Source organism: Acanthochromis polyacanthus, chromosome 8, assembly GCF_021347895.1.
Source record: "Acanthochromis polyacanthus isolate Apoly-LR-REF ecotype Palm Island chromosome 8, KAUST_Apoly_ChrSc, whole genome shotgun sequence".
NCBI classification, from domain to species: domain Eukaryota; kingdom Metazoa; phylum Chordata; class Actinopteri; family Pomacentridae; genus Acanthochromis; species Acanthochromis polyacanthus.
Window position 1 is genome coordinate 5,855,813 of NC_067120.1, and position 22,495 is coordinate 5,878,307.

The following is a 22,495-nucleotide window of genomic DNA, read 5'->3' on the forward strand; positions in this document are numbered from 1 at the left end:
GGAGGTGAATGACTCAGGACGCAAAGAGGTTAAAGAAGAAAAAAAAAATCTGTCTCCTTACTAAAAGACCTTTCTTATGTGAATGATGTGCTGTTCAAACAGTTGTTGACCAGAAAAAGGATCAGTGCAAAGCTTTATTTGTACGACACTGCCAAGCACGGGAATAGAAGGTGTAGTTTTCTATTTTATGTGGAAGTTTTTTTTTTCTTTGAAAAATGCATTTTGTTATGCCATATATCTAATAACTTAATGGATGGACATATACAGCTATAATTAACCACGCTCGACGGGTACGTTAGCGGGGTTATTGCATTCGGTGCGGTATCTGGCTGGGTAAGTATGTATGTATGTATGTATGTGGCTATGTCCAGTCCGATATCTCTGCAGCCGCTGAAGTCAGGATAATCAAACTTGGCACTGAAGATCAGTCTAAGGTCCCCTGCTCAGTTGTAGAGTTACAGGTCAGCAGATCAAGTAGGGAGGGAGATACGTACGATGGTCAAAATTGATACATATTGCATCAGTTGTATAGGGAGGAGAGGGTTTTCGCCAGCAGAGGGCGTGGTTCTGCCCTCTACTGAGGGCTCATCTAGTTTAGAAATTGTTGAGTAACTATACTATTTTAGCAGCAATATTTTATGATGCTCAGTGTAATTCAAAAAAGAAGTCAACTCATTACGTGTGGTATGTGTTCCAAAATGCTGTAGATGAGGCTGCCAGTGCACCTACCAGAGGAGGCAATTAGTCAAATATTCTTTGTGTGAGTGAAAATGTTTCTACATTATAATATGCGTACTTGCTAACTGAAGCCAAACATTACGTGTGAAGACCTCTTTTGCCAAACAGACAGTACAGGCTAACAAAAGTACACTGTGAGACTGACACTGAAACTCCCTGTCAGAATAGTTTCACACAGACTTAGGTCCTTCATGTGGGGTCAAAAGCAGAACTAATTTCCCTTCCTTTGTCCTTTGGCACATCAGATAAGCCTGGAACCAGGGAAGGGTACCCCTCCCATTCAGCCCTCGGCGGTGGTAAGGCCCCTCTATCTTGGGCATGAATAACGGAGGTCACGCAACCCAAGGATGAGATCATTGCATGTTACATAATGACCAGCAGGGTTTCAAAACAAACAGGATGCAGAGAAATACTAAATAAATTTTTCTACCTTTCACGTGGTCATAAATGGCAGCAAGGTGGTGCTAATGTTCTCAGTTATTTTTACTTTGAGCCATGCCTCTAGTGTTTGTTCATGTTTTTCTACAGGCAGCCTGGATGCATGACCGTACCCTCTGTAAATGCAGGGCAAATGCTGCTATTTATATGCAATGGATGATTCTAGGGCTTATTTTGATAATCAATTAATCGGTCGATTATCATAATATAATTTATTATTATTATTATTTATATCTATTGGTTGTTTGCTTCTTCTACTGCAGTTCTGGTTGCATAAAACTTGCACTGGCTCATTACTGCCACACCTGGTCACCGCGATTACAGGCTGGCTTAAAATATGCGCGAAATATGCCGCTTACAGTAAAAATAGACTTATTAACCAACTAATCGATGAGCAAAATAGTTGACAACTATTTTAATAATCGATTTTAATCGATTAAATCGATTAGCTGTTTCAGCTCTAGATGATTCCCTCATTTATGAAACTTTGTTTTAATTTTTATTACCACAGATATGTCACAGTGTGTGTTTCTAATCAGAGCCATTTTGATTTCACTGGTTAAGTATTGCATTAGTTCAGAGGAACACACAGTGATACCCTTTAAAACATTAACAAGGAAGCCCTTTAAATCTGCCGCCTCCCTCCTTTGCCTTTTTGCTGTGATAATGCATTTGAGCTAGCTTTAGTTTAATTACACATTTGATCACATCAATTTCTTGCTCTTTAAGCATCACTAATATACTAATGTCTTTTGCAGGGGATGAATTGTAACATCCCTACTATTTTTTGTTTAGCTTCCTACTGCATAGCAGTTTAGTATTGTGATTGCAAAAACTCGCAAAAAAAGGGTTAAATGGCAATTGAAGCTAGCCCTTTTCTTTCCTTTTTTTCTTTAATGACATGTTTGACCTTGACCAACAAAGGTATTACTTAAGAGTGAGAGGCTTGCTTGTACCCTGGGCTTCTGGCATGTAAGGCATGAGAGCTGTGCTTCAGCTGAAGGTATAACTTAAATTATTTAACAGAATATACAATAACCTAATTTTCCCACCGTAAAAATACTACCTTATAGGAGTCAACGTATTAGTTGTTACCTGAGTGTAAGCGAATACTATGCACTGTGTTTTTCATATAAAAGACTGAAAGGCAACCTTGTTTATGCTTTATAGCAGCATGTGAACATCGCCCATGTACTTTTTCCATAGGTCTTATGTTGTTTCAAAACTCATCTTCTTGGTGCAACATTTGACTGGAAAATTCCACCACTTTTTGTGGCAACTTTGTCAAGGGTAAACTTGAAATTTTGACACATTTCAATCCTGTTTATTTGCATTTTACTGTGCGAATGTGCTGTAAGTGTACTCAATTTGCTTCTCTAGTGGTGTTACTTAAGCCAGTCTCTTCACTTAATGGTGTTAGAAAATGAAAGGCCAAGTTTTCTGTTACACACTGAACTCACTTTCAACAGTAAAGGGTGAATTCAATTGCCCCCGCAGTCAAGGTTGTTCATGCATTATTTTTTGTTACACCCACCCATTCAGTGAGGTTGTTTTTTATCCCTACAACAACCCTTCTCTCATCTCAGCCTGTCCTAGGTGGCAGCACAAGACAAAGTATTCATGTGCGTCTGTTTACTGTTGGTTCTTGAGTTATGTGTGTGTGAATGGGAGTGCTGCCTTGTTCCCTTTTTAATATTCTAGTCACCTTCTTCTAGTCTTTCAGAAGCCCCTTTGCCGTGGCTGTCAGTAGGGGTGTAAAAGGGTCGGTTTGAAACCACTTGCCAGCCGGATACACAAAAGGTATCCGTGGTGTCATCGTGAAGTGGTCCCTGTAGTTTGCTCTACTTTTATTCATTTCATAACAGAAACATTTTGTCACTTTATATAAGGGATATTCCTAATACGTTGTAGTGGTGGAACTGGTGACAGTCTGTATCAATGAACACTCAGTGTAATTCTCTCAGGTTGGCTGGGGGATTTCCAAGTTGCCTCAGTCCTTCCACAAACAAATATCCCTATCAGTGAGAGAAAGGGAGGAGCTAGTGTGCTAGAAGGAATTAAAAAAAAAAGGCAACTCACAGAGGGACAAGAAGAACATAGCTGTGGGGCCCAGACTGTTTCTAGCTGCACAGTAAGGTCAGAGGCAGCTGGTCCAGACAAAAGACTGGATGCATGAGGGTAGGTGGACCCTTGTGCACTGAAGTGGAACCACAGAGCTACAAGCAGGCACACCTGATACCTGCCCCTCCCAGCTCTTTTGCTGCTAAGACCAAAATTAATGAGAAGGGAAAAAAATTGAGGGCAGATTTCCCAGTACACCGTCATTCCCTCCCTCTTTACCTTTCTCTTTTCCCCATCAGTCAGTGCTTAATGTAGCAGTCTGTCACGTTCTCTCCAGCCTCAACGAAACAGTGCCCTATTACACAGAAATGTCCCCTATCATATCCAGCAAGGCAGTGTTCAATAATTGATATTATTCCAATTATAGAGTAATGATTTTGAATTTTTACTACCAGTCTGACATAATAATAATACTTCAAGTTAGGGGTGGGATAATCAGCAAAGGAGAAGTATGCAACTTAACATGAGGTGTCAGAAAAGAATTAGCCAGCTATATTTTATTGTAGTGTCCGTGGCTCACTATGCCAGTGGGAAGGATAATGAAGCCAAGGTTTTGAATAAGCTTTTCCCTTGCTGCAGCTGACACCTGATCCTACCTGGCCTGATGGTGTTTGCGACTAGCATATGATTCCCATGACACCCATCCGCTGGCGGATAACCGAAAGTTACCTTTCTACATGCCTGATACAAACAAAACCCAGATATAACCAGCAGAGTACTACTTATAAGCCAACAGGGAGCATGGAGGTGAATAATGCATTATTCTGCTGCTCATATTAGATATTGTTGTTACTTCACACAGTTAATTATTTTATAATGGTCAAAGCAAAATAAAGAAATTATGACATTTAATTTAGAATAAATATTTAGATTTTGTTTATATAGTGAAAATTAGGTCATCATTCCGAATAAAAAAAGTTTAAAAAAGCTGAAAAGACATGATGAAAAGACATTGTTTCCTGGAGGCATCAAATAGCATAGTTCTGTTTAACGAACTGGGAATAAACTAGTGTACAAGTACAGTTCAGCAAAAAGTGACCCAAATAAAGTTGACACAGAAACATTAGTTGATTCTGCAGAATGTTTTAAAACAGATGAGGAAGTATTTGTTCTTATGTAAATGTTTGATTGAATCTGTGGTAATCTTTCATTCACATAATATTTGCCAAAGGTCTGAGCCAGTCTTTGAGTGTTTAGTGTTGAACCATGTGTGGTCTTGTTGACTGTCGTAGTGGTTAAAAGGTATACTTGTAGCTTTTTGCACCCCTTTTCAAACACTATTAAATAAGTTTACAGTTTCTATTTTATACAGGCTACAACTTGATATGTACCATTAAAATGCATCAGTGTGTCTTCCCCTGTTGGTGTCTGTTCCATGTTTGATTTCTTCCTGTTTTGTTTTTACTTTCACAGAGATGCACTGAATCTTTTGAAGACATCTCCTACCCCCAAAGCGATGCCAGCCGCAGTTGCACCGGCTGCCCCGAGTCCTGTCCCCACCCCGGCAGCTACACCTCCTCCTCCCCCAGGCAGCAGACCCAACATACCTCCTCTCTCTGTACCAGGGAAACCAGGAGCACCGGTGAGCATCTGTCACAATCTCCCTCAAAAGCACATGACAGTTTCTATTTAGGGATAGTACAGAGAAACTACAAGACATCCTTCAGCTGCGAACCTGTCAACAACAGCCCATTTTCCACCTTTTGCCTTGTATCACTTTTGGCTAAAAGGCCCTAACTGGATCTTGAATATTCCGTGTAAATGTAACTGGTATCTTGTCTGTACAGGCCTGTAGTCACATGGTAGATAAATTATGATAGACAGTTTATTTTGGTGTGTCTGTGGAACACAACAAGCATCATAACCAACAAACTTTGATCCTAATCAAAGATCTCATCTCCATCTTATGTAGTTATTAGTCGTTTTATGGGTTTCTGTACCATATTAGCTGTAATGTATGTCACATTGGTGTCAAAGATTGGATCTACAAATAACTAAATGTATATATTATCCCAGTCATGAGCTCCCAGTAATAAGCTTGTCATTAGCATCTTTACATCGTTTACCTCATCTGTTGGTTGCAGTGATTCATCGCTCGTGGATATATCAGACCGTCACTCATTTTCTTTTGCCCTACCTTTCCTAGTTTCCTCTATCAAAATGCCCTTTTCTCCTCATTCAGTTATTTAGCTACCCTTTCTGTCGCTTGTCTTCCTCAGGGAACGTTCACAGAGGTCCCTGCCTCAAATGTCCGCCGTGTGATTGCTCAAAGACTAACCCAATCGAAGACGACCATCCCCCATGCGTATGCTTCTATTGACTGTGACATGGCTGCTGTCATGCAGCTGCGAAAGCATCTGGCCAAAGGTAAAAGGCTCAAAAGACTTGAAGTGAATGTGTATGCATTAGCATAGCTCTTCACATGTGCATGTTAGCATTGTGTCTTCAAGTAAAGGTCTAAGTACAATTTGGAAGGCAATTTTTCCACGAAGATGTAGATTTCAGGGTTTTCACATGTCTGCTCATTCATGTGTTCAGAGATCCTGTGGAACATGTCCTCTCTGTGTCATCATGTTCCTTTGGCTCAAATCAACACGTACATCCCACAGAAAGAGCGGCTTCTTTTTCCTGATAGAGGGAAATTGATGTTTATACGCAGTACTTTGCAAATGTTTTGGACACTTTAAATGTTTGTATGCTTATCCATCAAGCGACGCATCAGGGACGCCTCAAACAGATGCTGTGGCCCCCACACAAAGTTGTTCTCAGCATTGTAAAGTCAGACTGGGATTACCATTGAGACAGGCTGAATCAGAAGAAGAACTGTGAACTTCCCCATTATGCTTGGAAGAATGCACGTACCAGCTACATAGGAGAACTAGAGCTGTTTAAAAAGTGTGGTAACATCAAATACTGACTTTATTCTGTTTGCTGCGCTTTGTATGAAGTAACTTAATACATATAAAACATTCATTTTGAAAGCATCCATTATGATTTGCCCCCATACGCTTTATATAACTCTTGTTCCTGAGGATTACTCGGCACATGTTATGGATGGATGAGAGTTCACATGTTGTCAGGGTTATAAAGTTGGTATAAATTAATTGTAAATGGTTGAATTCACATTCACAGCCTGCACAACAAAATGAGGCTCTTGATAAGAAACCTTTAGGTAGTCATATCCACAGATGTATCCATAATATTATCATTTTTCACATTAGACTAACAGCTAACTTGAAGTAGCTGCAGTTTTAAAGTTCAGAGACGAATCAATACACAAGTTCAGTGACAGAATTCAGTAGGAAAGGACACAGTCTTTATTCAGACTTTGAGGTGTACAGTTGCTCCTTTGTCCTTAAAGGATTCTATTGAGCATTTGCTCTTTTCTTGTATCGCTGTGATTAATGACAGTATTTAAAATTAAAGGAAAATATGTGTAAGGGCCACTAAAACACTTGTAAACCACATTTTGGGAAGCAGCTCTTGACTTCCTCAGTTTCACGGGAATGACAGTGGTGATTGAGCAAACCACAGCTTCTTGTGCAACAAACATTAGAATGTGTGTGTAATGTAAAAGGAGGTTTACATCACAACCAGAGAAAAGGGAACATGGTTCATGTGTCCTAACTGTCACTTTTTTAGTGTTTTGCCACATTCCAACAAAGCTACATTTATCATGAATGGCTATGTCCCCTAGATGTATTTATTTTTTCATGTTGATACAGCAGCAGTGCCTCTCCTGTTAGATACTTTTAAAGATTTAGTTCAACACAGTGTCATGTATTTGGCTTCCTTTAGCTTAACTTTGCCCTCGGTGTCGAACGAACAGTAAATCTGTCCTGGTCCTGTCTCTGTGATGGAGGAAATGCGACGGCCATACCAGACCTATTAGCGAGGTTGTGTGTGTATTGGGGGATTCTCTCTCCGGTTGTTTTTGCGAGCTCTCATTGTTCAGGAGCAGCGCGATTTCACGGTTAGCTCATTAATCATCCCACTCACAGCATTCATAACTGTCTGGTACTGCACTATTGGACACTGGTAAGAGTTGGCAGTGATGCCAGTTCAAGCCCGCCTGACCCACTGGTATCACACACAGAGGGGAGTGGAGCGAATGCTCGTGACTTTTCGAGATGGGCTGATTCTGATCAGCTGAAGTTTACAACAGCAGTTTTTCCTTCCACCTGATGGCCTTTGTAGTGTCATTTATTTGCAAAACTTTGAAGTGTCAGCCCTACCGTTTTTCAGTTAGAAATTTCCTCTGTGTCGGCATTTTGTCTCTGCATACTTGTCTTTGGCCCTGCCTAGGCATTTAGGACCACTGCTTTTAAGCTGTTCAACCATCTTCTGATCTTAATTCTGGTAATGGGAAGAAATTGCAGATTATGATTCCTTAAGGACCTTGAAAAAAGCTTACAGACTGTGTCTTCTTTGTCTTTTTAGAACAAATCAAAGTGTCTGTAAATGATTTCATCATCAAGGCAGCTGCTGTTACACTTAAAGTAAGTATTGTCCGGAATCCCTTCATCTGTTGTAGTTCATTCCTTTAACTTTTAGGTTAGAGCTTTTGTTTGTTCATCCCCTATCCCTCTTTTTTAATAATTTCATATTTATTTACTATTTGCTTATAGGTATCTGATTTTTTTTTAATGTCTTTCAGTGTGGGTTACTTGAACATTATAGTTCAAACTGTAAATGATTCCTTAGGAAACGGTAAGCCGGTTAATAAAATATAAACTAAGGGATACCTTTTTCTGAAATGCCTGTTTACGGCATTTATATACAGAAAGATACAGCTTGATGTGAGGCATGTGCTGGAGTCATTTCAGGTTAAGAGGTGAGGCTGTCCTCCGGTAATTTAGTCATTCCAGCCAAGAATGTCTCGCCACCATCTCACAAGAACATCATTTTATATCACTTAATATCAAATATTATTTCTGCCTCAATAATAATTTTGCCAGCCTAAAGCATGTCCATGTATCAAGAATCACGGACACTCAGAATTCACCATGCATACAGTAGGAAGATCTGCCTGAAACACTGGTGTGTGAGGACGAAGCATCAGCTGAGAATACTGGGTCTTTGGTTCATGCGTTACAGAAAATGTAAGGAATGCGGAACGTGCATGTACATTTCTCACTAAACGCGAGTATAAAATGCCAAATCACCACATGGGTCTCCCATAGTCCAGACGGTATGTTTTACTGTTAATACAACATGACTAAAATATCTCTGTGGATCAACTCCTGCTGCAGACTAAAATAGTAATTCACTTGTGTAACACTGTAGCATCAGAGATTTGGCAGAAGTGCTGTACTCTCCCCTGCACTGACCTAAATACAGCAGGGCGTGGTCAGTTTAATGTCACCTTAAATGCATGTGGACCACTGTATTGTTTATAGGTAGATTTTATTTATATATTATTTTTATAGTTATACAGGCTCCACGACAACAGAGATCATATTCATTAAAAAAAAGCCTAAAGAATTTATGCATAGATGTCTGTTATATTAATGTAAGTATTCAAAATCAGGTAGCAAGTGACCAAACTGATTAGTAAGTTTTCCATATTTGCTGTAATATGAAATTTTTGACTGTTGTAACTGATTCCTGTGCATGCCATAGGTGACAGAGATGACAGATCTATTTTATTGTGTCTGACTTTATTTTGTTTCTCCACACTCATAAACTAAATTAAAGCACATTGTAACTAAATCTGGGAGATTTATGCTCAGTTATACTTTACAGTTTATTTCTCTTTGTTGATTTTTTTTTTATTATTATTATTGTTGTTAATATCACATCGTTCATGGGCTAACCCCTGATTGTTTTTTTGTTATCCTAGGAAATGCCAGAAGTGAATGTGACCTGGTCTGGTGACGGACCTCAAGCACTCGATTCAATCCATATCTCAATTGCTGTTGCAACTGACAGAGGCCTCATTACTCCAATCATTAAGGATGCTGCAAACAAAGGAGTCCAGGAAATCTCAGCAAATGCTAAGGTACAGTTCCTAAGGATAAGAGGACTTATAGACAAGAAAACATTATAAGCCACTATGTTAAAAAAAAAAAATAATGCAATAAATAAACTTTTTTGTTAGAATCTTGTCAAATTCTCTTGCAGGGACTATTTTCTCCTGATATCTTTGGTGTTGGTATATTAGACACTCCAAGCTGTGGGGGTGTTTAGTGCTTCACTTCAGGTGAAGACATGGAGTCTTCTGGTGATTTGTATATGGGAATAGATATGAAAGCTGAGACTTGACAGCCGTCCAACTGTATGAGAAAACAAACTCTAAGAGCATCTGCAGAGCTGTGCTTGCCTTCAGGCTAGAATTGTATTTTATTTAAAGTAGTCTTTTTTTTAAAAGATCAGAGCATGTTGAGTAGAAATAGCGCTTCTTTCAAATGTAGGGGTGTGTGGGTTTGGAATGGTTTGATTTTAGGGTTATTTGGTGGCAGATTTAAGCGGCCACTGGCCACAGATGGCATACAAAGCAACAATGGTCAGCACTTTCTCCTGCACTTACTCAACAGCTGGGGACAATTATTAATTTGCAAATGTGAAAATATGCTCTCAAAATTTGATATACAGACTCTCCCTTGATAATAACAATCTCACATTGTCATTTAACAGAAATACACAGACCAAAGAGATTAGTTTCTCAAGATGAGGTTGATAAACAAAATACCTTGGACCAGCAGTAATCTCGAGTAAAATCCATAAATGTTCTAAGGGTCTATGTTTATGGTTGGCATGTTAACATCATATGTCAGTGGTACCAGCTGTATTATTAGCATTGGCGTTAACTGCAGTTGCTGTAATAGTATTTGCAGTGACAGAGGCTGAGGTAGTGATTGTATGGTAGTATTTGTACTAGTGACGGTAACAATTTGAACTCAGCAGGGGTGAGAGTATGTGTGTTAGTTTTAAGGGAATACACCCAGTATGTCTGTGTCAGTGAGAGTAATGGATGGGCGATTTGGAGGGAGGGAGAGAGTTGGTGTGTAATTAGGTTTTAGACATATTATTACTTAGATTCCAGTGTTTAAGTATAAACTGTAATGGCTTAAATCCATGTGATCAGTTCTTGCAATAGATGTGATTGCTAGAGCTTGAGTGTTATGTGTTTGTCTGGGCAAAAACCTTGGCACGCTAATGCTGCTGCACTGTATACAGTGTTAGCAAAACTAGCTGTGAAAATGATACCTCAGGGGTGATGGGTCGTGTCAACACTTGATTGCTTAGGGGTTTAAAAAGTAATGGGAAAGACACATAAAATCTTGCAGAATAATTATATAATATTTTTTTGGAAGTCTTCCAACCATGAACATTAGCAGCTTTGTATCTTCCCTGTAGTTCCCACTGCAGCCAGTTTTGTTTTTATCTGATATGGCATCTTTCTGCCTTTAATCTGGTCTTCAGCAAGTTGAATGCAACTCAATTAGACTGAGACCAGGTGACTGACTTGGCTACTCACGTATATTTTACCTCTTCATTATAATCACTTTGGCTGCAGGGTTAGGATTGTTGTCCTTCCAAATGGTGAAACCTCATCCGATGTGTTTTGATGGATTTGAATGAGCCTTCCAGACCTCTTCCTGTCAGTTTCTCCCAGTTTCTGAGTGCCTTTTGATTGCGAAGAAAACTGTACTCACTGATACCTTGGCTTTCTTTAATGTCTCTGTTGGAAAGACTGACATTTTTAGGTGTTCTGATGGTCTGTCTTTCGTCTATTGTTAATTGACTTTTCCTCGTTATTTTTATAGCAGCACACTACTTTCTGCAGTACATCACTGTTCAAATAGTGCTCTCGAGGGTATGGTGCCACGGTGTGTTCCAGCACTACTTTTATGCAGACAGATGGGGTTTGGAAGTAGTCAGGAAAAGTTGGGCCGCCTGTAGGATTTGGTAGCACCAACTTTCAAGGCGTCGTCAACCTCCATTGCTGCAGAACAGCTTGAAGTTGTTAACCCATTTCTTGTTCTCTGATAAAGGCCCTTTTTGTATAATTCTGAAATGTACATTATTTTTCAGTTCACTTTACCTTTTTTTTTTTTTTTGCTACTTACCTTTGTACCATTTCAAGCTATTCATTGGACTTGAATTTCAATTTTTGAAAACAAATGGAAAAATTTGGACTTTCTAAAACTTTTGACCAGTAGTGTAACAATGAAAACTTAAGAGGACTGATATGTGCACAAAGCGTTCTTCACCACCCACTGATATTGAGTCTGGTTATGCTGCTGCCTTGAGTTAAATCTACATTTGTCCTTCTTTATTGGTCTCAAATTAAAATCAACATGTGGTTCGAATGAAGCACAGAGAGGTCGCTGCTGGCTATTGATGTGATGGAGTGGAACATGACTGTTTTTGTACTGAGAGCTCTTATCTCAAATGTGCCCACCATATCCCACTGCGTCGCATGATCCTGTGAGTCATTCTCGACTTTCTGTGTTGGTTGTGTCCCCGCATTAACCTTTGAGAGCATTTCCATTACAATAAATCTCATGTTGTATAGAGATGTGGCGGCAAGCAGCCTAGTGAGAGAAACGGCTTGGAAAAAAAATTAGCTTAAAGCAAAATTTTCCGCAAGGGCCTGTTTTTTTACCTCATCCATGTAGTTAGTATAATGTGGAGCCTGTATTTCAGAAAGTAAAAAGCTAATACTTGATATTTGATAATACCTTGTATGCTTTTTGAATCACTTGTCATTTATAGCGAAGGTTGAGTGAATCAAGCCCATACAATAGAAACAATACCGTCGTCAGACTTTGTTCCTATCTGACAATTACATTGTGTTTTCTCCAGGCTTGTCACTCTAGTTGATGCCGTGATAGAACAAGGATTCACGAAACCTGACTAAAGTAATGTGTTTTCCTCCCCAGATGTCTCATCCTCCCTTCCGGGTGTTGACAATTCCCTGTTTTCATTTTAGCAATGCACAGTCTGATAGTTCCCATTTATATCAGCGCTTCTTGTTGAACATTTAATCATTTTCTTGAACATGATAGCTGAAAAATGATCCCTGTAGCTTTTCACCAGAAGGTCTGAAAGGTAAAAAAACTGTGCCTGAAGAGCTTTTCACTTTTAGTAAACTGCTCTGTGTAAAAAGTTTGTCCAAAATATAAGTCTGCGAGAACTATTTGATGGATTTCTGTGCCCCCATCCGAATGAATTATTTTGTTAGCATTCAGGTCAAAGCACCAGTATGCCGAAGAGGTCTACAGTTCGATATGGAAAAATCAATACGTCCAATTCCAACATTTCTCTTCTTAGATAGATTCTACTATTAAGAGATTTCTATCTAAACTCAGTATTTGCGGTAAATGTGTGTTCTGTCTGATATAAGATACAGTAAAAAAAATGAATATGCGACTAGCAGGATTTAGTCCAAATAGTTTCTGACTGAGAGGAAGCATTTCCCTTTTTCTAACATATTCATATACATTCTATACAGGTGTTGCTACGAGTGAAAGATTTCTATAACTAAGTCCTTTTTCAGTGGCAGGATACACCCAGGTATGGAGAGGAAGAGAATGCAGCTATGGTTTCGTTTATCAGTGACCATGGGAAAGTGGTTCGCAACCATCAAGGCTTTAGTTTGAGCAGTGATGTTCACATTACGGAAGCTCCCCATAATTTAAAATGATGTAATTCTGTTCTTTCCCCCTTCAAACTGATATAGATAACTATACCAGCTATATCAATACCTGTAATTAAGATGTAAATAATAAAATGCCTCAATAAATGGCTAAAAAAAAAGATCAGTACTGCAAATTTTGTGTTCAGTTTGGAGTGAGATTTGTGTCCCTGGGATCATCTAATATCAGTTACATAAAATATTTTTCTTCTCTCTCACCTGGGATGGTGAAATGACAGTTATATTGCCAATACTCTGTCTACTTTCATGACACTTTTGTATCCATTAGAAATTATTTATGTTGCCTCATTTGTTCTGACCGACAGCTGATAGACTATTGACTCCTTTATACATTTATTATGGCATTTATTTCATTTGAATTTGAATAAGACTGCAATCTATAACATAGCAAGCATCTGTGACCTGTCAATTCCTTGCATTTTGTGTGGTAGCTTGTGTATTTTGAGAGGCTGCATGCATATCTTAAACTAACTAAAAAATAAACACACGGTCGGTGCAGTGTTTTTTGATCACTTGTTTTGCTCTTGTGTATTTGGACTTTTTGTAGGTGGTTTTTCCAAGACCAGTAACAGTCACAAGCTGCCTGGGAAATGAAACAGGTGTAGCCTACTTCTTATTTCCATTTCTTGTGTAAGCTTTTGTACGCAAGAAGTCAGTTTCAGTATTGGTGTCAGGGATACCAGGTTTGGTTTTAACTGGTGTAAGTATAAGGAAGTAACGGGTATTACAGACGTAAGCACAGCCTCACAGGGCCACATGGCTGTAGACTCTTCAGAATAAAATTGCAGTTGTATTTCTTGTAGATCATAGTTGGAACTATTTTCTTCTTGGTTGGTTTGATGAACTACTGCAAAGCAAATACAAAACACAAGGCTTCCATGATAAGGTTCATTGTGTCAAACCAGGAACTCTGCTGTGTATCTCATATGTACGTCAAGTTGTTTGGATATTATCTCTCATTAGCCTTGGATATTAGTCCAATATGTCACATAGAATGCGTGTGTTTGTTTATGACTGTATGTATCTTTGTTCTTTTCCCTGAAACAAAGCTCAACAGTGACATGTAATGTTTTCAAAGGCATTGGCCCAGAAGGCTCGAGATGGGAAACTTCTACCAGAGGAGTACCAGGGAGGCTCATTCAGGTAAACTCAAGACATATTACATCTTTTCATGGGTTAAAAAAAAATCTAAAATATTTTTTTCATCCTTCTTCTTCAGTTTTTTGTTTAACTGTGTCACTTTTCTCAGTTCAGTTAGCAGTTTTTTCCTTCATGTTGTGTGTGGGGGAACAGTGGCCTTTTCCCCTCAGATTCTAATTCTGTCTCACAATGTCCCCTACAATGCAGTAATAAGATCGCTATCATAAATTTCCGCTATCATGACTTAAATCCGGTTTCACAGATAGGCACTATATTATGCATATTCTACGATTCATGTGGGCCCGAGCTGAATGTGGTTCTGGGCGACAAGGACTATCAGTTACGGTGCCATCATTTGCAGAAACATGGAAGGGAGGCTTTTTTAACTCATTAGAATTAATGGTGTCATTTAGACGTAAATGGGGTTTCTGTGTCAGACAGGAGCAATGAATTCCTATGGAGATGCAGCCATCTTTGTCCTCCTGAGAATATATGTGTATTTTCTTCTTCTGCTCATTTTTTTAAAAATCCCCCTGAGCTACAGTTCTCATTAAGGCAAACAACAGACTGCCCTCAGGTCATTCTTACTTACCATACACAACATTTAGGGGGAGTTTCTGACACCGGTGCTGCTGTATTAATCTTCATTGCTGAGGATTGTGTTTTATAAAATTAAATCAGATTTAAATACTTAATTCACCGTCTCATTTTCTGTTGAGTTACAATGTTTTTTAAGCATAGAGTTGGTTTTAGAACCACCATTATGTCTGCTTAGTTAATTTTTATGCATTTTCTCCCCTGTTGAGCTTGACTAATGGGGTAATGTGTCTGCTGTCTCTTCTATTATCTCACTCCATTCTTTTCTCCCTCCTACATCTCTCCTTTTGGCAGTATATCTAACCTCGGGATGTTCGGAATCAGCGGCTTCAGCGCCGTGATCAACCCTCCTCAGGCGTGTATCCTGGCTGTCGGGTCCTCCAGGGCCGAGCTGCGACTGTGCGAGGAGGACCAGACCCTGCGCACTCAGCAGCTGATGACAGTTACGCTGTCCAGTGATGGACGGCTAGTGGATGACGAATTAGCCTCACGGTTTCTTGATAAACTCCGTGCCAACTTAGAACAGCCGCAGCGCATGGCCCTAGCCTGAGAAACCGAGGTTTGATCTGTGAAAATGATTTGAATGATAAAGCAAGGAACGCCTCCATGACAAAGCCCGGCTCGTGCTTTCACAAGAGCGAGCCCTTAAATAGCTTATTACCATTCATGCCTAGATTAAGGCTTACAAACTAGCGTTGTACATAATGTAAAATTCGATTTATGGCGTGCTTCTGACAGATAATCACCAGGCTTTGTGATGGAGGACTTAAAAGGACTTCTGTCAGAGCAGTAGAGGATTCTAGCAGTGGTGCCAAATATCACCAAGACAGAAGCTGCATAACAAAGTGTGTCTTGTATACTGTAAATTGGGTGGTCGGTCTACCACACTAGTGTTGTGTATATATACAGTCCTTATTCCAGTTCAAGTTGATTATTTTTCAGTCCCCTTACTGTCACACATGCAAATTATTCTATACAACTATTTATTCCTCATTTCCATCCATGGCAATTCAGTTTTCAGTTAATAATTTTCTGTTGTTGAAAATCTAGTCATTAATTGCTCATGTCAATATGTTTTAACTTATTTTAAATGGACATCACTAAGACACAAACCTGCAAATCCATCTGTATACAAAGTAAACTTAGAATTCGGTGTCTTCAGATGCCAATAAAACCCACTGCTCAACCTTCAGATCTTGGTGTGCCTCATTAAGATGTGTTTTCCTCAATTTTCAAGAAGCAGCAGAGCTTCCAGGGAACCCACAAAAGTGTGAGTGTCTGTTTATGTTTAATTAGAATCTAAAGAGATTATGTAATAATTGTCTCACAGAAGCCAATTAGGATAATTTGCTGAAATGAGTGGACAGGTCAGACTCTGCTGGCAGATGTTTGTCTTTGCTGTAAGCATGGGCAGAGCAGCTGTTTGCGTACGCATCAGCACCAGTCAGACGGAGTTTATCCTGGTTATGCAAAAGCAGAGTGTGATATTGTCTGAGAAATCACAGAAGAGGGGAAGGCTGTGATTTCAGACTTTCTTTAGTCTCAAACTTGATTTAACACACTACATATTGCTGCAAGGGCCGCTTTATAAATTAGAATACAGGAGCAGTTACTGTAATGCAGTTTGACAAGGCAAAAAGCCCATTCTTAAGATACTTCACGGCTGAATTTATGGCTCTTCTTCTATGTGCTGTATTAACAAACTTACAAATTAGGTTTTCTACATTTGAATTCAGAAAATAAATCACCTGAGGCGAGTTGTGGATTATCCAGGTATCAGTGGAACAGAGATACAAGAACTACATTAATTTTTAATATGATCATGACCAGGGCAATAGAGAAAAATACTCCCTGTAGTTTGTGTAAGTGCCTTTTCCCCACTATTCTGTTTTTGCTGTAGCTATTCATGCTCTTAACTACCACTTTTAAATGACTGAGGGAGGACATTTTGTTCTATGGTTGCTGTGGTATCAGATTGAGATTCAGCAGTGAGGAGTGAGACAGACACGAGTGAGGGTACATAGAGATGGGGGAAGTGTGGGGTTGCGGTGGGGGTGGTACAGGCAATTGGCACACCACAGCTGTTTTCTACAGTATGCCCACTGTTCTGTTAGCGGTTTGCAGGCACACACATACACCTTCCCTGGAGCTGGTTACCAAGGCGATAGAAGGTACACTCAAATAAAAAGTGAGGGGAGGACAAAAACGGTGCCCTTTAACATTTCAGTTTGAGGCATAATTACCATACATGTGCCTAAAAACTTGCTGATGTGCGCGATATCTGTCTTGTCTTTCATTAGATATCACTATAAACACTGTTTTTGTAATCATTTAAACTTATAGTAATCAATATTCTTTTTTTTATTTTACAAAGTTAATCAGTTTTGCCATATTTAGCTTATTAACACATTAGAGGCCCTACTGTATTCCCTCATCTCCTCTCATCGTCAGTCAAACTAATCCCCACCTTCATCTCCAGTTATCTCCTCTTCATTGAATATAAATGTGTTATTGCTCTATGAGCCATGTGCATAATCCCACTGCTGTGTTGTACGGGTATTTATCCCAGTACACAACTTTACCATCTGCTGGGGAGAGATAGAGCGGCTTCACGGATCAGTCAGAGATCAAGTCAAATGCAGAAACTGACACAACTGCTTGAGAAGGTGAAACCAATGTGTGACCTGCCATCAAAGCACATAAAAAAATTACCCAGTGAAATGCAGACAAATGGGTGTGTATGCGGCAGATGTTAGGTAGGTATTTTCCGAGGGGGAATTTGGCATAAATTTCCAATCTTCTGCGTTATTGCAATAAATAAATAAAAAATCAACAGCAAGGAGGCAGATATTCTAACATATTCGGAGGCTGTGATAACCACGTGTGAATGCCATGGAAAATGTTGTTTGCTTGTTTCATGTTCTTGCTCTACCATAACCTAGTTTGATGTCTGTGTTGGGATAAAGCCCCTCTCTGTTATTAGTATGCAGTGTCTGTAATAATGACGTAGATGATTCTTGTCAAAGCAATATAAGTTTTTCTGTTCAACTTTGCTGTTACGATTCTTAATGCCAGGATGGTGAAATCACATTCCTTCATTAGACCTTCCTGCTGCAACACATTTTGCTATCAGCCTGACAACTGCAGGAACTGTTAAACCAAGCAGTTGAACAATGCCCTTCCAAATACCAGCTCTGCAAATTCAGCGAAACACATTCTGACATTTCCTTAGTTTTCCTGTCACAGTCTGACATTTTACTCCTCTGATGGCCACCCGCCAATCTTTGCCCAGCAATCTTGTTATATATAACAGCTGGATAAGAGAACCGCTCGACAGAAAGAATCAGATTCACTCCTGCCAAGGTTTTGATGAACTGTGTGCAGGGTCTTGAAGATAATACAGGGGCTCGGGCGGAGCGTGTAGGTCAGACTTATGGACAAACAGCATGGTGCAGAGTGATGGAGGCAGTTGCTATGGCGACCAAAGAGGACGAGTGTATACCGCTGTTGTGCTGATACTTGGATGTCCTTCAGATACACAGTCTCATGAATGTTTTGGTCCAAATAGCAGAAGTGGCGCAAATGACTGAAATCCCTGGCTCAGGGTCTTCGACTACATATCCAAAAATGGACTGACAACTCATTTTGATTGTCAAAGGAAAAAAAAATAGGATGGCCATGTGTGGTGCAGTCTCCCAGTCCACACCCCACCCTTTCCCCAGTCCACCATCCATCCCCTCCCAGCGCTCCTGGCCTATATCAGAGCTTTGAACTACTTATGCATTAACAGTCCTCAGGCTTCCAAATGAAGTAGAATGAAATCAAATGGATTTTAAATGGATTTTTGTCTTCTCAAAGAAGGCAGCGTTTTTAGGGATGAAATAAGGACCAATATGAATCATGTGCCCACTAATAAAAGTAACCTGATGGTAATATCATTTGGTAATGAACTATTTTAGTCTCTTTTGCCTCTCACGAATGCCTCCTTTTCCTGCTCTTTCTATCACTGACAGGGACACATACTGTACAGTATTTCCCTGTGTGAACAGGCTTTGTGAATGATCAACAGGGTTGGTGAGAGGTTTGCTCTCGTCCACATTATCTCACGCTCAAGTTTGTTCAACCATTGTTGACAGGATTTCCTCTGGTCTCCCCATTTTCCCTGACTACCAGCACTTCTCTATTCAGTCATCTTTTAGCTGGAATGCATACTTTGCTCTCAAAGCCCGCTGTGAAGTTACTACCATATACTCCCACTTCCTCCTTCTGTTTGAGTTACGCTACATTTAGACCTTGATGTCATATCTTTGAAAAGCTTCCTTTACTGTTCAACTTAAGGCATCCTGTTGAGTCCACTGAGAGGATGCACGTGTTAATTTACCAGAAGCCATGCAGCATCTGTGAACATTTCACCTGTAAATTACTGATGCGTATCACCATGCAAACTAAGAGTATGGATGACGCAGGACATTCCATTTGACTATACAGTGTGCTGTGACACTCGCTAACCAAACGTGGTCTCTGCTGTCCCAGCACCCAAACAGAAGTGAGGCCCTTGCTTTGTTGTTGTTGCAAAGCCCAGCCTTTTGAAGCAGTCCAGTCATGCTCCCATGACGCTGGGATTGCTCATTCAGCTCGAGACACTGCAGGGTGAGGCAGCGCTCGGCCAAAGATACACAACAGGGACATAGTCTTAACAAACTCTCACCTCTTCACAGACCTCAAACCCAGACAGTAGCATGGACATACAGACTTCTAATTACCTTAAGTTTAGTTGACAAAATGTTTTGTGAGATGAAGACAGTTGCATCTAATAAATCCCAAAAATCCAAATGGTCTTTGTCTGGTAGATCATTTCAAAAAATAAACTTACTTTGTCTTCAATTTACATTTTGAACAAATATTCTACACTACTAAATGTTCTTTTGGCACAACAAATAAAGGACGCAAACACGAGGAAAACAAAATATTTTAACAAATTACTTAAGTTTAAAAAATGTAACATACTAGTTCAAGGTGGAAACCAATTCTGAAGAGAAATAACTATATGGAAAACAAGTTGACAAGATCGGTTCCTTTGGTTTGTTACGTACAAAAATCAGAAAGTCTGAATCCATGTTTTTGAGCTGGTCATATGCACACTGCAGTTTCGAGGTGGAAATACTTAGCCGTGGCGCTGACCTCTTTTTTCCCTCACGATTTATTTTCTGACATATGAAGAAGACCATATGGATATGATGACAGAAGTACTATTCGCACAGGATTAGTATTCCCTGGGGATCTCTGTTAATTTGTGAATTACCCCTCTCGTTTGTCTTTCTTGCAGTGCATTTGCACGGAATAAGTGAAGTCTGTATTTTACTTGGATTTACTGACATTATGGCCTAGATGTGATGTCAAGTCTGTGCACCCCACAACATCCGCTGTTATGGTATGTAATATATTAAAAAACATCTCAAAAGTGGTGTCGGGAACAGGGTTCCAAGACTACCAGGATGACACGGATCTTCTCAAAACTTCAGTCATGAGCTGCCTCTAGTTCTTTGACTAAGTTCAGCTCCAACAACCAGGTAACCTACAACACTGAAAGCACACACCCAACAAAATCAACGCAACATATACAAGCCCCGGAAGAGGAACTGGGACACTGTACACCAGGCAGTTGTCATCATTATGTCATTATTCTGTTAAAACACTCACATTCGCTGCATGTTTACACCCTGAAAGATGGATTTCACTTCACTAGTATGTATGCACATGACAGAAATGGTATCAGGGATGTCAAAGATGGTCCCAGTCCAAGCCAAGGGAGGGTGCTGGTGCTAAAGTGGATCTCAGGCCTAATATGGAAAATTTTGTCCGTAGTTCTAATGGCTGGCCTGCTGCATGGACATCTTGCAATCTCTTCTACTTGCATTCCAGTGACGGCGCTGGTTGGAGGGAAAAACGCACGTTGCCTGACAGGAATGCTGAGGAGTTGCCATTAGTCAGCCATTACCACAAGGATTCCCAGCCACAAGGACGTCTGATGAGAGTGCATGTGTGTGTTCTCACTGAGCAACCATCGTGGAAACGTTTTGTTTTTTTTCTTTTCCTTTGTTGGATGAGGATTGGCTGACTCAGCAGTCTGATGTTTAATTTCGGGTTCGGTCATGTAGAGTATACAGATGTTAAACTCTTTTTTTCTGCTGCTGTAACGTCATCACCAAAAATGGCCAGTTAAGAACCCTGGAGCCTCGGTTAAACTGTTGTTTTTCAAGCCGTCATTCAGCCTTGTGTGGTTAAAAGTGGCCCTTATCCATCTTTTTTTTTTTAGACCTTCTTTCAAAGCTACTTCACATATGAATGAGAGATTTGACCCACTTAGTCATAAGGCCATTTTAATGTTCACATGAGCTGTTAAACAAATTGAGTTCAACCTGGGTGAACAAGTTGATTTTACTTGTATGGACTGACAGTGATTGAGGGTTTTGTGCATTCTGCAGTGATGGAGTGTTGACCAAGTCTCTCTTTTTTTTTGCTTCAGTCTAGCCTGTGTGGAACTGTGTGTGTACGTTCAGGTGTTTAAAAGGGAATTCATCATCCATGGCAAATGTTACACAGTCACCCCGTCTATTCATTAAAGGAGTGGATCATCTATGCACATTGTGTCAATGTTGTTCCTCCAGAGAAAGAAACTGGGACAGACATTGTTCTGAGAAGGAAACAAACTCCGGCTGGATAATCATTTGTCTTCAGAGGCTTTCAGTTTTCTCCTTTTCTTTCCTCTGTCTCATACAATATGCTTTTGTCATTATACTGTCTGTTTTAGTATTTTATTTTTAGTTGACAAGATTGAACCACACATTATTTTCAGTGTCGACCTTTACATTAGTCCTCATATCACACAAAATATATTAATCACACCCAGGAATCACACATTTCATACACAAGGTAACACTTTTCTGTGGTTTGTTCTTATATGTCATAAACATGGTTGTTTGCTGGTGTTACTTCAGTTTGTTTGCTGTTGTCACTATGGTGATGCTATGGAAACAGCCAAAACAGGAAGTGACTTGCATCTGTAGGAGCATGTGTTATTTTAACACCAACAGTTCCTTTTAAATCTAATCTCAGGTTTGTAATCAGTTTTCAGAAAAGATCATTTGAATTTACATGTAAAATCAATAACTTCATCTGCAAAATGAGTTTTGTTCTCCCAGAAATTAGCTTGGACCCTCAGCTCATGCACTGTAAGGGTCAGCAATCAGATTCTGACTAATAGTATTGGCATTCATCCAAAGAACACCAGTCTATATCATGACAACTTGTGAAAATAACTTGGCATTGCTTCGCTCTAGATGGAAGGGGCTAGTCCTGGTCATGTATTGGCAGTATATTATTCTCAGAGTCTACAGCATTGTTTGGACATGCTTTGTTGTTGGAGTATTCTGTATATTTAGACATATTAGCAAAAGGGCTTTTAGGGATGCTAATGTCCGGTTGATTGGTAAGTCAGTTGGTCCAACTAAAATATCTCAACAACTACTGGCTTGCCATAAATTTTTTTATAGCCCCTAATAGTTTCCAGAGGAGGCATTTTAATGATGTTGGTGATTACCAGTTTTTTTCCCCCTCGCATCATCATGAAGCTGGCCATCTGAGTGAAAAAATCCCAGCCAGGGACTATCTATGCAGTCAGTGAGCTCAACTAATCATTTCAGTAATGTTTTCGCTTTTTATCTAATGTCATCAGCAGATCAGTACTTTCATGAGTAACCATTTACCTGCAAAGCTAATTTCCACCTGCATTAAGCT

The 22,495-nt window shown here is 39.7% G+C and overlaps 1 protein-coding gene across 1 annotated transcript in view; it reads left to right on the top strand.

The window, feature by feature from the left end:
* Nucleotides 1-15,890, top strand: part of pdhx (pyruvate dehydrogenase complex component X) — a 29,425-nt gene extending 13,535 nt beyond the window's left edge. Inside the window, exons 6-11 of the mRNA XM_022189969.2 lie at nucleotides 4,711-4,879; nucleotides 5,517-5,664; nucleotides 7,738-7,796; nucleotides 9,140-9,298; nucleotides 14,040-14,104; nucleotides 14,993-15,890. Of these exons, the coding sequence (XP_022045661.1) occupies nucleotides 4,711-4,879; nucleotides 5,517-5,664; nucleotides 7,738-7,796; nucleotides 9,140-9,298; nucleotides 14,040-14,104; nucleotides 14,993-15,248 (856 nt within the window). The 3' untranslated portion in view covers nucleotides 15,249-15,890. The remainder of the gene's footprint in view (nucleotides 1-4,710; nucleotides 4,880-5,516; nucleotides 5,665-7,737; nucleotides 7,797-9,139; nucleotides 9,299-14,039; nucleotides 14,105-14,992) is intronic.
* The last annotated feature ends 6,605 nt before the right edge of the window (nucleotides 15,891-22,495 follow it).